At 45.7% G+C, this 16056-nt stretch overlaps 1 protein-coding gene across 4 annotated transcripts; it reads left to right on the top strand.

The window, feature by feature from the left end:
• The first annotated feature begins 49 nt into the window (after nucleotides 1-49).
• LOC108051828 (protein 4.1 homolog) lies at nucleotides 50-15535 on the top strand. 4 transcript variants are annotated; one of them, XM_044457971.1, is made up of 17 exons: nucleotides 50-167; nucleotides 433-672; nucleotides 6360-6403; nucleotides 6686-6873; nucleotides 7162-7607; nucleotides 7700-7852; nucleotides 7916-8274; nucleotides 8727-8848; nucleotides 9511-9540; nucleotides 9935-10085; nucleotides 10156-10208; nucleotides 10571-13603; nucleotides 14022-14243; nucleotides 14322-14423; nucleotides 14532-14687; nucleotides 14904-15014; nucleotides 15080-15535. In XM_044457971.1, exons 4-17 carry the CDS (start codon nucleotides 6730-6732, stop codon nucleotides 15143-15145), a joined length of 5148 nt encoding a protein of 1715 aa, XP_044313906.1. In that variant the 5' UTR covers nucleotides 50-167; nucleotides 433-672; nucleotides 6360-6403; nucleotides 6686-6729; the 3' UTR covers nucleotides 15146-15535. The 4 variants fall into 4 exon arrangements, with proteins under 4 accessions (XP_044313906.1, XP_044313911.1, XP_044313912.1 ...); XM_044457976.1 differs by lacking the exon at nucleotides 9511-9540 and having other exon boundaries at nucleotides 6685-6873; XM_044457977.1 differs by lacking the exon at nucleotides 14322-14423 and having other exon boundaries at nucleotides 6685-6873.
• The last annotated feature ends 521 nt before the right edge of the window (nucleotides 15536-16056 follow it).

The raw sequence follows: 16056 nt of genomic DNA, 5'->3' as shown, positions 1-16056 counted from the left end.
ACTGCTAACCACTTGGGATCCACTTGGTGGTTGTTTTTCTCAGCGAAACTCAGTGACCACCGACTCGTTTCGACTCAAATCGAAAAGCGGAAAGCAGATGCCTCTCCGTTTCGGTTTCAGTACCAGTTTGCTCTTCGTGCACAGCACATCGAATATTTGTGAAGACGGTACATTACGTTTGATTGCGCTCCCAGAATTCTAAGCAGATTTGTGTTGCCATTAGAATAGCAGGAGGCGACGAGCGGATAGAAAAGAAAAGCGCGCAATTCGCCAGTGTGTTTATAAATAAATGGGAAATTAATTTATTAGCAACCACTATTCGCGCAGTTTACGCCCACGCCCACCCCGCTCTCTATTATCCCCCCTCTGTCCCCACCCGCTCAGCGTTCTCTATTACTCACTCAAAAAAACTCAACGTCAAATTTTCAACAGGTATTCAACGACGACGACGACAACAACAAATTGTCTTTTTTCGCGAACGAATAGAAAAAAGTGGCAAAGAATTTGTTTACTAGTGTGAAAGCGTGTGAGTGCAACAACAGGGAAAAGTGAAAACAACACAAATACAGCAGCAACACAAACTCATCTAACGGTTAAAAGGCGCCGCAAAGTATTCCCCATCTACGTTTCCTTCCTGTGGATTAAAAAGGATTCTAGAGTCAACTTAATCGGGTGAGTAACTTTTGGGGATTGCGCCATTTGCTTAGTTTTTTTTTTTGTAATTTTTTTTTTCTTGGGCTGTGGTCGGGAGTTTTTGGTGGCTTTATGTTTTCGTTACAAACACAAGCGCAGAATGACTTGGGCAGAATGACTTCATAGCACACACAGATACACCCAGTTAATTGAGAGCAGCTTTGCGAGAGCGAGAGAGTCGCAGAGAGGCGAAGAGAGAACCAAAGTCACTCACTCCGCACTTGTATCTGTGTATTTTTGTATCTCTGAGCTGTTAAGCTTTCCGAGTGTATCTTTTGGCACGATATTCTTTCGACTTCTTGTTTTGTCAACTCGGCCCACATTGTTGTTGTCGCCAGTTCATTTTGCCTTACTCTAATTTTCCTTCTTCTGTGTTTTCCTCCTTTGCTTCGCATTTAGAGGGAGGGTGGGAAATTCTTATTGGGCCCGCGGTAGCCAAGGAAACGTTCCACAACACCGATCGAATACAAATGTATTTTAATGGTACTCAAATTCAGCGGAAAAAGTTTTAAATGTATTTAAAAGGGGGAACACCTTTAATTAACGTATAAACGTAACGCTTAAGGAAGATACTCAGAAACTATCGTTTATAGCTACAAATGTATCTCAAAGCTAAGTTTGTACAAAGCTAGATACTTTGACAAAAAAGATATAAATTTATCTTGTAGATAGGCATTTTTAGGGGAAGATGCAAACAGATTTATCTTTTACTGTCATAAATAATCTAGTCAAAAAGTAAAAGTATCAATCTATGGTTTCCATACCTATGAATATGAATATGAAACGAAAACGCATTAACTAAATGTTACAAAGTATTCTCAAAGCAAAGGGCAATTACTTTGACCCGAAGGTACAAATGTATCCCAAAGCCCCGTCCATTTATGTATATAGGGGCAAACAACGTAACTAAACGAAAAAAATTTGACATCTACGCACTTTGAGAAACCGATTCTTTTGAATCTTTTTTTGGCCTATATTTAATTTTGGAATTTTGTCGCATTCATATAGCATAAAGTTTCATTTGGTTGCTAAATCCGCTGCTCAAATTCCCCTAGTTCTTAAACGTCACTGCTCCAAAAATAGAATCGATCGACGAGTGAGCAGGTTTCCGCACTTCTTATCAAACTTTGAGCGGTTTTTGCATTGGCATTTTTTTGTTTGATATCGGCTCGGGTAAACAAGGACGGCTTTTCATCCCAACCACTAGGAAACATGGTTAGTATGCCGTTTTGCGATAAGATAAGGCACCACAACAAAGGCCAGTTATGAATGGCAGGTGACTGGTGGCGTTATTTTCCTCCCTACGCCCCTTAGCCCCTCTGACTCATAACTCGATTTTCACCATCCCCGGAAAACTTGGGGCGTTGACTTGGCAACGAAAAACCGTTCTTCGAAAGCCTCTGTTTACGTGGACTTTTTTCCCGGGAGGTGTGGGCTTTGACCCAAATAGTAACAAACATTAACATAAAGACTTCTTCTTTGCCAGGCCATGCAAAGTGGGAAATAAACGAGGCAGAGCTTGCATTAGAAACCGGTTGCTGGCCAAGAAGTTGGCTGCGCAGCAGACAAACAGATAAAGCAGCCGAGCAAAGCAAACGAGGAGTGCCAGCCACTGAATGCTAATAACTGTACAACCAGCGAGTGGAAAACTATAATAAAATCGGAGAGTGAGAGAGCTAACGACTTGGCAGCACGCGAACATGGCCAAAAGAGTCGGAATCAGAGCCAAAGCGAAAACCTGAATTCGAGCGGAGTGTGGCCAACTAGGTGTGTCTTCCAGCATTAGAAGCTCTGAGAGAGTCGCCCCTCTCTTCAATTCTCTTGGCTTCTCTCTGGGGAAAACGCAGATCAAGCCTGGTTTTGATCATGGCAAAGTTAAGCGATTTTCCAGCGTGGCCAGATCGTTGGGAAGATTCCTGTGTGGGTATCTTCAAACTTATAAGTCCTCATCAAAGGCGCTGGCTATTCTTAGTTCGCCTTTTAGACAGAAGATTTCCACCCTGCTCCATCGACGGGGAAAGCAATCTAATCTGTCAACAAACTCAATCATACGGAAGGCAGCTTTTCCAGCCCGCTTTGAGCTGCTCAGTTCTCTTCCTTTCCCCCATCCTTGCGTTTTCCGTTTTCCGATTTCTATTTTTATTTGTTGTCGCATCGATTTTTACTTCTGCAGATGGGGCGTCTATAGGTCTATGATTAATGTGCAAAGCGCTGGAGTGGACAGAATTCTCCTCGACAGCGGCTTGTTTGTTTACTTTCTCCCCCTTTACACCACTCTCCCCCTCGCAGTCTGGGCAGAAATCAAATCGCGATGTGCATGTGGGTGCGCCATCACGGCACGGGGAAAAATATCGTAATGTTTGATTCCGATTTTGGACTTTTAAAAAAATATTCAATTTGTATTGAAAATGTGTATTATTATCAATAATATCAGGTATCATTGCATAATCTGACTTTTTCCAATGAGTTCAGAATTAACAAAATCAAAATAGAGTATTTAACAGTTATAGTTATATAGTTATATCATTTTAGTATTGACATTGAACAAACTGAATTTTTTTCAAAAAGTTCTGAGTAAACACAAACAAAATAAAATAGTTTCTGGTCTACATATTATTATTTTATAATAGATGTGGTATAAGTCCCAACAGATTGATCAAAAAGATGAACTTCTTGGCCAAAATTGAGTACATATTTATTTAACTAGGGAATTACAACTAAAATTAACATCTCCAAGTAAATGTAATAATTTATTTCCAGTTGTAAGCATAAAAATCGACCTTTAAAAAGTTTTTTCTTTTTCCAAATTTTAATATTGTAGTGTAGAAATAGCAGCACCGCTGGATGCATTCAGAGTTCGTTGGCCAGGCAGAGGCAAATGCTTTAAATAGCCATTGACAAGCGGTAGATTGGTGGTGCAGGGTGGTGGGGAGTGGTGGTGCAGGGCGGTGTGGGTGTGATTCACTGCGGTTATGTCGCCTGACAGTCGAGCGCCGATCGGAGCGGTAATTAGTCAAGCGACACACTCTTCCATAGAGCCGTCACTTGAGCTGTCCAAAAGTGGCAGCTAGTGACCAGAAACCAGTTTTCCTCGAGTGGCTGATCTACTTCTGGCTCAAGACTTGGTGGTCATCGCCGTCTCAGGGTTCCAAGTGGGAAATGGGAACGGATTTGGCTTATCGAAAGGCGGGTTCCAAGTCGCCATCCTCTACTGCAATGCGGTTCCACTCCGTCGATAAGTCCATGCATTCGCACAGGCGAAACACACCCTCTAATCGTTCTGTATTGATTGACCCACTTTCCCACTTAAGCACCCAGTCCAGAATGCGCGAATGTTTACGTATTTCTCACTCCATATTTCCTCGAAAAATATACAAAATAAGATGGAAGACCTGTCGAGCTTCATATTTAAGTAAGCATGAAAATCTCACGCATATCGGACTGAAATTATTGGTTCAAGAGGTCAAGTCGTCAGGGAAAGTAGTCAGATGGGCTTTTTTCCTTGTAGATATTACAATGATATTTCTTAAGTATTGTCAAGGAGTTTATTAAATTTCTGGCCAAAGGAAATTAACTCAAATTATTTCAACGGAATATAAATCTATATAAAATATAACAGTTTCCCCTGCGGAAATGCGGCCATGTTTATAAACGGATGTGAATTAAGCTGCAGGCAATAGCCCGTCAAAATCGCTCTTGTATATAACGCATTTTAAATGCGATTTATTGGCAACGCTTCGTTGAATTCAGAAAATGGCAAGTTTGAAAAGTTTTGTGCAGTTCACAGCCGGGGAAAATTTTAATGGTGACGGGCACTAAAGGGAAAGTTCAGTCACAGTGACTATAGGGAATCCAGCATATAAGTATTAGGGAGAAATTCAAAGCGGGGGCACATGCCATCCCTGGGGAAGTGACGCCACCGCCAGGTGACCTAAGTTGATGTCAGAATAATAACTCGATGACACATGTCCAAGCCATCCCTGTGATACACAAACCCTGGCCCTGCCCCGTCGCCAATTGAATGTGATTTAAGTTGTATTAAATGAAACTTAATTAAAGGGGAGCAGGCTGCACCCAGAGTACTCGTCCCCATTCCATTTCCCAATTGAAACGACGCGATTGCCATCTTTTGTGCTTCTGCTTTCTGTCCGCCGACAGAACTTCGTTACTTTCACAATAATACCAGACATATACTCTTGGGCCTTCTGTTTTTCTTTCTGTTTCGGACATATTTATTCTCGCCCGGTCAGCCAAATTGTAAGATTGTAAAGATTAGACGCGCGCCACTTGATGAATTTCACCTCGACCTCCTTCAATTGAGGCGAATGCGCTCTAATGTTTTTGGGTGTCGGCATCGCTTGCAAATATTTCTATAAACTCTAGAAATAGCTCTCGATATTATGCCGTAGCAGGCGCTGATCCGATGATGTCATCGAAAATAAATCATATACTTGTGGTGGGCATATTGTAAAAGCTACGCGCTATCAACAATTCGAGCGATTTGTTTTGTTTTGGTTTGGCCACCAAACCAATTTGTAGTGTAGTACGGCGAGATAATGCCGCTGATTCACCGCCGATCTTAGTCAAGTATGCCCTGAGGCATGTTTTCAATCTCCCAGCCCTGCAATTAGACTAGCAAAAATAGTTGCAACCGCCCGTCGATGATGTCAACATTGCGTATGCGCAACCTTCAACTATGGGAACGAGCACGCTGCCAAAGTAATGCTATATAGAGTCCATATACACATGGTCTGCGCGCTACAAAGACGCGAGAATAAATAAAATAATATAAATTAGATGTTTGTCTGCTTTTTGGACTCGGGGTCTGGTTCTCAACATACATATTTCGTGTGTGTTTTTGTTTAATTTTGAACGCACGATGACGCCACCAGAGTTAATTCGCTTTGGGGTCGTGTCCGAAACTGAAACAGTATTATAACGCCATAGAATACTTATGAAGAAGACTCTGGCAAACTGGTTCAGCTAGTTTCCACTCGGGGATCGATGTCTCCCAATCAATTAAACACTGCAAGTAAATTGAACTCGCTGCGCAATCGGTCAGTGCATCTTGGGCCAATTGACTCTCGATCCTCGCACGTTAACCATTCCCATTTCCAATCGTCGCTGATTGAAGGCTCTTTTCTGGGTGGGGCAGTACGTCCACATCCGTGGCAGAGCGTCGATACCGTCTCTTTGCTAAAAAAAATACAATTTATGGAATTGATTGTTCAATCTCCAGTCCCGCTAAACGCGAACGGAATCAAATGGAAACGGAAGGGGATAAGAGTGAGAACATGACGCAGCTTCGACTTGCAGGCTTATATAACTCAGACATGTAGCCCATATATATGTACATAAGGCTTATGTCACTGCTGAACTTGAATTCAGATCTCGAACGTGAGCTGGCACCGATCACTTGACTTTTCGGCTTACTCAAAGGACGTCTCAACTTCTGCTCGAATTCCCATGTACTTTATATTTAACGACTTAATTACTGGGGCATAATTTGTATTCACTCTGCTTAATAATAGATCTGTGAAATCTGACTGTTGTGCGGTTTACGGTCACCACATTGTAATGGTTTCAGTTTTTTTACTATCTGCTTTCGCTAGTAAAATGTAATTTCAATTTGCAGTTCAGCTTTTAATGGACAATTTCTCTTGCAGCTTGCTGAAAATCATTGCTGGTGAAATTCTAAAGCTCTTTGGAAGTAAGTACGCAATTGCAGAGTGACATCATGGAGGGCAGAAGGAGGAGGATGTGGCCACCTCCTGGCCGGGAGTCCTGGTGTCTGTGTGGGGGTTTATTTACGCAGTGGCGCCAGGCAAATTGAGCAACCCTTCGGAACTTTATGGCGTGTTTTATGCCCTGACTGCAGACATCTAATGAGCGAAAGGCGCCCACACAGACCACATCAGCCCGAGGAGTGGGCACTTCCGGCCATTTAACTGGGAGCCAGTGCAATTTACTAAAGTCTCCGCTCTTTTGCAGCCCCCTCCAAGCTGCTGCTGGCGTAGCCGAGTCCCCAAAGCCAAGATGCCGGCGGAAATTAAACCATCCGCGCCCGCTGAGCCGGAAACGCCCACCAAGAGCAAACCCAAGTCCAGCTCCTCGTTCTCGAAGGCTGCCCTGGCTAGAGTCACCCTGCTGGATGGCTCCCTCCTGGATGTGTCCATTGATGTGAGTATATATGGTATATCATAAAAATTAGTCATTAATTGTGTTTATGGTATTAAACAAGCTTACATCAAAGCGGTTTCAGTCATAAACTCTTCGTTTTAAATACTTAAAGCTTTCTATGTCACTCGCATAAGAGACATTTCCTAATGATGTTTATTTTAAGTAATATTTTAAGGGTGACAATAGGAAATTAAAAGAAGTAAACAGAATTCCATTTTAATTAAGTACTTTTTTGCATAGTTAAACTTAATAAACCTGAATTATTATTAAATAAATGTATTCTCACAGCGCAAAGCCATCGGTCGTGACTTGATCAACTCAATCTGCGCCGGCCTGAACCTCATTGAAAAGGACTACTTCGGCCTGACCTATGAAACGCCCACAGACCCGCGCACCTGGTTGGATTTGGAGAAGCCGGTGTCCAAGTTTTTCCGCACGGATACCTGGCCGCTGAACTTCGCCGTCAAGTTTTATCCGATGGAGCCGTCACAGCTGAAGGAGGATATCACGCGCTACCACCTGTGCCTTCAGGTGCGCAATGACATTTTGGAGGGCCGTCTGCCCTGCACCTTTGTCACCCATGCGCTGCTCGGATCGTACCTGGTGCAGTCGGAAATGGGCGACTATGATGCCGATGACATGCCCACGCGAGCCTATTTGAAAGACTTCAAGATCGCTCCAAACCAGACGACTGAATTGGAGGAGAAGGTCATGGATCTGCACAAGACCCACAGGTGAGAGAAACATTGCTTTTATAGCGAGTTCTATCAAGAATTGTAAACTCTAATAAAAGTATTTAACTAACTTTATCCTTATTGTTTTGCAGGGGTCAATCGCCTGCCGAGGCTGAGTTGCACTACTTGGAGAACGCCAAGAAGCTGGCCATGTACGGTGTGGATTTGCATCAGGCCAAGGACTCCGAGGGTGTGGACATCATGCTGGGTGTCTGTGCCTCCGGTTTGCTTGTCTACCGCGATAAGTAAGTAATTGAAGTTACTTTAATTTTAGAAAAATACATTAATTGACCCCATAACCCAACTAGATTGCGCATCAACCGTTTTGCCTGGCCCAAGATCTTGAAGATCTCGTACAAGCGCCACCACTTCTACATCAAGATCCGACCTGGTGAATTTGAGCAGTACGAGTCTACCATTGGCTTCAAGCTGGCCAACCACCGTGCCGCCAAGAAACTGTGGAAGTCGTGCGTGGAGCACCACACCTTCTTCCGCCTGATGACTCCGGAACCGGTCAACAAGTCCAGGGTGTTCCCGCACTTCGGCTCCAAGTACCGCTACAAGGGTCGCACTCAGGCCGAGAGCACGTCCACGCCCGTGGATCGTACGCCTCCCAAATTTGATAGGACTCTGTCTGGAGCTCGTCTCACTTCTCGAAGCATGGATGGTAATAGGGGGATTCCTTCTTATCACATAAATTAATATTAAAGTCAACATTTTTATTAGATAGTAACTGAAATCAAAATATTTGCTTTAATACTAAATGTTATAAAATCCTTTCCATTGAAGCCCTCAGTACCCAATAATTTTCGTAGTTTTTAAATCTATTTGATATTTTATTATATATTCAGTTGCTGATCTCGATAATTATCATCAATTCAGTAAAAGACTAAATCCGATCAACTCAGTTAAACGTTCGAATTTCAGTCTAAGTTAGATTTGAATACAATTACAAATTCATTATTGCCTATAAAGGTTTTCCTATAGAACTTAAATTGTACTTGTTCAAAAGTAACGCTTTCGACCTTTTAAAGTACCTATACCTATCCTAAATCTCAGAATTCTTTATCTAAATATCCATATTTTTTCAATCCATACTAATTTCCTGACTCTTTTCAGCTCTGGCCTTGGCCGAAAAGGAAAAGGTGGCCCGCAAGAGCAGCACTTTGGATCATCGGGGAGACCGCAACGGCGATGGGGACGCCCACAGCCGCAGTCCCATCAAGAACAAGAAGGATAAGGTAACTCATCCAGCCATTAACTGAATAATGCCTGACGATACTTAGCTATTGAGATGAACACGTTTAACGATGATTTTCGGAGTTAACCAGAGTTTTTTGTACTTTCTTCTCGGTTTGTTACTAACTCACAACCACTCACAAACCAAACAACCAACCAACCAACCAACCACACACACACACACATCCACTCTGTGACTCTGACAATGAAATGATGTGCTCGTATTGTTAACCCTCCGTCCCCTAAAACACACCTTAACCCCTAACACTAACCAGTTGATACGACAGTCGAGCACCGGCACGGCTTCGGCCTCCTCGCAAAGTTCCCTCGAGGGTGACTACGAGACCAACCTAGAGATTGGGCCCACCGAGGCTGAGCCCCCCGTTCAGGTTAACACTTTAATACGTAAACATAAAAAAACCAAAAGTATCCTCCGAAACGACTCTTCTTCAATTTATCTTAACTTATTTAATCGGCTTTGAACTCTGCTTTTCGAATGTTGTGAGCTTACGTATGAAAAGATTTGATTTGAAGTCTCCCCCCGTTTATTCGTTTATTTGTTCAGCTCAGGGCTACTACCTACCTCAATGCTAAATGGATGTTCTGAACCTATTAATTTATATTTTTTGTTTCATAACCGACTTTCCTCTAACCACTCTGGTAGCCCCCGCAAGAGCTGTTCCTTGATCTGATGGTAATTTCTGTAAAAAGTCAATCAGTGCCGTCAACTGTCTGTTATATGTGCATTCATTTTATCTATCTTGATTCCTTTTTTGAGTGTTTATTTTAAGTTTGATTTGATTACTTTGTGGCGTCTATATCCGTACCTTTCCAGAGCTGTAAATACCATTTAGGGCCACACCTGAACAGTCCACACGAAACATCCATTGGCACTGAATCTGCGATTCTACTAAAAAATACCATCTATAATACTTATTACCCATTGTTTTCATTTCGTTGCTTGTATTGTAAATTAGTATTGTACATCTCAGCCATTTTGTAGCATGTTGGCTTCTTTGCCCCGAAAATCTGTATTTTTCGAGCTACATTTTGGGATCACGAATTAATAAACTGACTATTTTCCTCAGGATGCGGAGAAGGAGGCCAAGCTGCGCGAAAAGAAGCAAAAGGAGAAGGAGGAAAAGGAGCGCAAGGAGAGGGAGAAGCGCGAATTGGAGGAGAAGAAGAAGGCCGAAAAGTTTGCCAAGGCAGCACTTGCTGCCGGATCGGCTGTTAATGGTAATTACCCTTTGATAAGGTTTTCAAAATATAATATCCAACTGAAATATATTTTCATCGTAACCCTTAGGCGATGACGACCTGAACGACACCAACAAGTCCGACAAGTCCTCGGGCAGACGTGTAAGTATTTTACCAATTTATACCTATTTAAGCTAGATCATAGGTTTATAGACTTAAGTCTAGGTGTACTAAGCTAAGCGATAGCCCCGCACTGAATGCGCCCGCCCTTGTGTAAATACAGTTAGTCCAAATCCCTTATCCCACCCAAACCCAAACCCAAACCCACACCTCACCTCACTTAAGTTGAACCCGTAAGTTACGATAGTTTGTAGTGAAACCCGAAATCGATCTTAAGTTTACCTCATTGGTTGTATGATACTTATAATTTCCTTTGGTTAATTTTTCCCTCCTATTTCTTTTCGTTTTATGTTTGACCTTTTCATTTGATCCTCGAAAACAAACGATCCACCGACGATCCACAGGGCGTTGGCATATTCTCCTCGGGTCGCAAGAGCAAGGGCGGTTCCCCATCCAAGGATGGCAAGGATAAGTCCGGAAAGGATAAGGACAAGGAAGTGGGTCGACTTGGTCTGGTCGTTACTTCTGGTCTGGGCGATAATCAGCAGGATCAGAATCTGGATGAGGCGGCCAGGAATGCGGCCAAGAACCGAGGCTCCACCACTCCGGGAGTCACTAGGCAGTATGAATATGCCGTCGATGAGGATGGTAATGCCAGTCCCACCAGGAAATCGTATATCCCAGGTGGTTTCCGCTACGATCAGGATCCCAATTCTAGGAAGTCTGGTGCCGATGGTCAGGAGCAACTGTCTCCAACCTCGCAGCAAAAGAAGATTGGCTTGGCCTTCAACTATGCTCCTGGCAATGAGAATGCTCTGAAGGAAACGGCTGAGAAGCTGAAGGCAGGACAGTTGTCTCCACGCACCCAGGATAAGCTGAATCGCGGTCAACTTTCGCCAAAGTCGCGGGCCAAGCTTCTCCAGGATCCTCTCCTCTCGCCCACCACCCGTGCTAAGCTCCAGGGCAGTGCTGTGGACGCAGCTGCTGTTCCTCTGAGCGATTCACAGAAACGATCCTACTCGCCCACCAAGGGACCCCAGGGCTACACCTCGGGTGCTCCAGGAAGCTACAAGCCCATCTCAGATCCCACGGCTGATTTCCTGGAATCCCAGCGATACAACAGGGAGCCTGGTTATGTTGGTCCTGCTAAGGCTGCAGGAGCTGCTGGTGCAGCAGGAGCAGCAGGAGCAGCAGGCGCAAAGAAGCCTGGATCTCCCAAAAAATCGGGAGCTCCTGGAACTGCAGCATCTGGGTTAGGAGCAGCAGGAACAGCAGCTGCAGCTGGAGCCGCCAGAGCAGCCGGAGCTGCAGATGCAGCGGCCAAGCCCAAGAAGAGGCGTGTCAAGATCATGGTGATCACCTCTAAATTCGATCCCTCGACCAAGCGCATTGATGCGGAGAACGGCAGCATTGAGCACTCCACTGGCATCCTAGACCCCGTCACCGGACTCATCGACACCAAGTACGGCGTGATCGATCCCAAGAAGGGAACTCTAGAGGCTCTGAACACCAAGACCGGAAAGAAGGAGGTGTTCCAGGGCGATGTGGACGGCAAGACGGGCAATCTCCATCTGGTATCCGGAGTGGCGGATCCGAAGACAGGACGCCTGGACGACTCTCTCGGCCAGATCGTTTGCATCACCCCGCAGGATAATCCCGTGGTGGAGCTAACAGTGATCACCAGTCGCATTGATCCTGCCACTGGAAAGATTGACACAGTTAACGGGGATGTGGAGCGATCGCTGGGCGTCCTGAACTTGGATACCGGACTGCTAGACACCAAGTACGGAGAAATCAACACACGAACCGGCGAACTGAAGGCCATTGATCCCAAGTCTGGCAAGATTGTGGTCACCAAGAATTTGAAGGTGGATCCGGGCACTGGCCAGATCACCATTCTGGGCGTTGTGGATCCCAAGACGAACAAGATCGATCCCAACCAGGGTCGCCTCATCGAGGTGGGCCAACAGATTGACCCCATTGTGGAGGTGACCTCCCTGGCGGGCAAGTTCGACTCCAAGAAGAACATTATCGATGCCAAGACAGCGCAGGTGGAGACCTCCGGAGGTCAGTTCGACCCCAAGGCCGGCAAGATCGATACGAAATACGGACAGATTGATCTGGTTAAGCACACGATCACCTTCAATGACCCCAAGTCGGGCAAGACGGTTACCAGGGATATTAAGATTGAACCCGCCACCGGACAGATTGTGCTTAAGAACCAGGTGAACCCGAAGAACAACAAGCCGGATAAGGATTATGCCAGGATTATCTCCCTGAGGATTGTGCAACAGCGCGTGGATCCTGCCACCAAGGCGCCCATCACCCAAGTCAGTGCCTCGAAGGACAAGGACATTGTCGTGGATCCCAAGTCCAACCAGATTTGGGTGCCCACCGGAGCCACCGATCCCGCCACCAAGGAGCAGCAGTACATCTCCAGCAGCGTCGACCCGAAGACGGGCTATGTCATCACCATTTACGGCTACCTGGACCCCAAGACCAACGAGATCAAGAAGCAGACCAAGCTCGACCCCAACACGATCAAGATCGAACCCACGTCCGGAAAGATTTACACCGCCACCGGGGAGGTGGATCAGGCCTCCGGGGAGCCGTTGTACGCGGCCACCCAGGTGGATCCCGAGTCCGGCGAGGTCTACACCAAGCTGGCCCGCGTCGATCCCAAGACGGGCAAGATCGTGATCGTGCGCATCCTGCTCATCTCGAAAACCGACGAGCGCGGTCGTCCGGAGGAGATCGATCCCTCCAACTGCGAAATCGATCCCGTCTCCGGCCGCGTTCTTAGTTTCTTCAATAAGACCGTTTATGTTTACAATATGATTGACCCTGTGACCGGTGAAATTGTGCAGGTGGACCCCAATGACCCGCGCTTCGCTGGCGCCCGCACCACGGTGACCCACACGATGACCCTGACTGGAGAGATTGACCCCGTGACTGGCAGGATCAAGAGCGAGTATGGCGACATTGATCCGAACACGGGAGACATCGATCCCGCCACGGCAGTCACGGATCCCGTGACCGGCAAACTGATCCTCAACTACGCCCAGATCGATCCCTCCCACTTTGGCAAGCAGGCGCAGGTGCAGACCACCACGGAAACGGTGCCCATCACCCGGCAGCAGTTCTTCGACGGGGTCAAGCACATAAGTAAAAACGCTCTGCGGCGGGATTCCGAGGGCAGCTCCGAGGACGACATGACCGGGCAGTACGCCAACGATCAGGTCAAGGACATCGTGCTGAACAGCTCGGCGGGACAGGCGGCCGGCAAGTTGGGCAAGCCAGTGAGCACTCCCACGGTGGTCAAGACCACCACCAAACAGGTGCTGACCAAGAACAACGATGGCGTGACCCACAACGTGGAGGAGGAGGTGCGCAACCTGGGCACGGGCGAGGTCACCTACTCCACGCAGGAACACAAGGTTAGCAGGGGACTCTACTCCTCATCGACAATCTGGGTTTTGTTTCTTGACTATTTTGATCGAATTCGATTTGAGTTTGGGAGTTAGATTCAAATTAATATTACTTATATTTAAAAAGAAATTTATTCAAAGCCGGCTAAATATAATGCCATTTTTAAAAGACTAGTTTTGAATTTGAGATAAGGAACAAACAGTCATCGAATTCTATCAAAATGTGGAAAATTTCAAAACGAAACCTCTGTTTTTCTCTCTTTTTGCGCTTCGCTTTCCAAATGTGTTCTTCTTTAACTCTGCCTTTGCCTAACTTCCGCCACTAGTTGATGTCGTTGTTGCTTTAAGTGTTCTGTTTACTGTTCAATGTTCAATGCCGTTCGCACTAACCCACCAAACCAACCACTTGCCACTCCAATCCACCTAGGCTGATGCTACACCCACCGACCTGAGTGGCGCCTATGTCACGGCCACCGCTGTCACCACCCGCACCGCCACCACGCACGAGGATCTGGGCAAGAACGCCAAGACCGAGCAGCTGGAGGAGAAGACGGTGGCCACCACCCGCACCCACGATCCCAACAAACAGCAGCAGCGCGTAGTCACCCAGGAGGTGAAGACGACGGCGACGGTGACCAGTGGGGATCAGGTGAGATCGCATGGCTGCACTTTTCGTTTTGCATGAGTTCATTGTTATTATTTCCCTGTGCTATGTGTTGTGTTGTAGTATCAGAGGAGGGATAGCGTTTCCTCGACCAGCTCCGGCGATTCGGGTACGCCCATCGACGGACCCTACGACGGTGCCAGTGTGGTGCGCACAGATAACCAGGTGGGTCAGGCATGGCACTTTTTATTTTATTTACCATTTAAGATGCTGTCAGTAGTTGCATTCCAACAAGTTCGGTTCTAATCTTTATACTCTTGTGTTTGCACACAGAAATCTCCGCTTTATACGACCTCCGCCACCACTGGACCCCATGTGGAAAGCACCCGCGTGGTTCTCGGTGAGGACACACCCGGCTACTCCGGACATGGCGAAATCATCTCCACCCAAACCGTGAGCAGCAAAACCCGCACTGTGGAAACCATTACCGTAAGTACCTGGACCAAACCAAACTGATCCATTTCGACAAGGAAGAGTAAGTAGCCAGGTAGGCTTTCTCGTTTCTATACTCTCTATCCGAAAGATATTTCCTGTAAACGTATGCACTACACTGTAAATTCCATGCATAGTCCCTTGTTCGAATGGGTTCAGGTTCTATAACCTATAAGATAACATTTGATAACATGTAATATACCTAACCCACAGTACAAAACCGAACGCGATGGCATTGTGGAAACCCGTGTGGAGCAGAAGATAACCATTCAGTCCGATGGAGATCCAATCGATCATGACAAAGCCTTGGCCGAGGCAATACAAGTGAGTATCCAATCCATTATCAAGAGAAACAAATACTGTAACTAATTGATTTCTTTCGATTGCAGGAAGCGACGGCCATGAATCCGGACATGACAGTCGAGAAGATTGAAATTCAGCAGCAAACGCAGTAGATTTTACAACTATTTCTAAACACTTCTGAGGATTTTCTAAGTAAACCAGCACACACTCACACACATGAACACCAGCCCACGCATACGCAGCACTTGCAGTACACCTTTTATACAACCTATATCTATATATATATACGACCTCGAGCTGATGACCCACATGACATAACACTAAGAGAGAAAGATCAATTCCCAAGTATCCGTTACCGCTACCGTCTACGAGAATATGCATCCACATGTTTATTATTTTTATTACAACTGTTGTTTATAATTACTTTTTATTACGTATATTATATATTGAATGTGCAAGGCAACGTTGAAATGAAAACTCTATATATTGTAAACCACGATTGCATTCAAATACATGAATAAAACCTAAATGTACACACAAAACAATTAAAAGGTTTACTCGAAAGCTCCCCGTGGCATTCGCATTCGCACTTGGTGAAATTGCCATTGCCATTCGTTTCCAATAAGCCACGGCCCGCTGAATAGTTGATGGACCGTGCCCCGTCGCTCGATGGCGATAGAAATCAGCAATCCACTGGGGTCGAACCACTCCCACTGCCTTTTTGCACACAACGTCATCGCAATTAAGTGAAATTACCGGCCAAATAGAACACAAATGAACCCATTGCTGCCCGTCCAAGCACATGACCGGCGATAAGGACCCTGCATTAACATGAAATCCAATTCGCAATTGCTGCCCCAAAGGGGTGCCACCACGTGGAGTTGGGGGTGGAGCCTCCGGGAGCGCGACAACTCGCGAGGCGAAAAGGGGGCAAAACGATTGTAATGCAATATTTATGGCGTGGAGTTGCTCGACATCGAGTGGAGGCGGTCGGGAAGGCTTCCTGCTAATAATATTACGTTCTGCGCCAGGAATTTTATTTCGCTATTTACACCCTGTTTTC

This window comes from Drosophila rhopaloa, unplaced genomic scaffold (assembly GCF_018152115.1).
Source record: "Drosophila rhopaloa isolate 14029-0021.01 unplaced genomic scaffold, ASM1815211v1 contig_115, whole genome shotgun sequence".
Classification (NCBI taxonomy): Eukaryota; Metazoa; Arthropoda; class Insecta; order Diptera; family Drosophilidae; genus Drosophila; species Drosophila rhopaloa.
Note: the sequence above shows the minus strand (reverse complement) of the source record. Positions and strands in the feature narration are given on the sequence as shown.

Bases quoted from the DNA above. Each gene is read 5' to 3' on its own strand.
- LOC108051828 (XM_044457971.1), top strand. From the start codon at position 6,730: ATGCCGGCGGAAATTAAACCATCCGCGCCCGCTGAGCCGGAAACGCCC. The intron at 13,604-14,021 runs GTTAGCAGGGGA...CAATCCACCTAG, and splicing joins ACTCCACGCAGGAACACAAG to GCTGATGCTACACCCACCGA. The intron at 14,688-14,903 runs GTAAGTACCTGG...CCTAACCCACAG, and splicing joins GCACTGTGGAAACCATTACC to TACAAAACCGAACGCGATGG.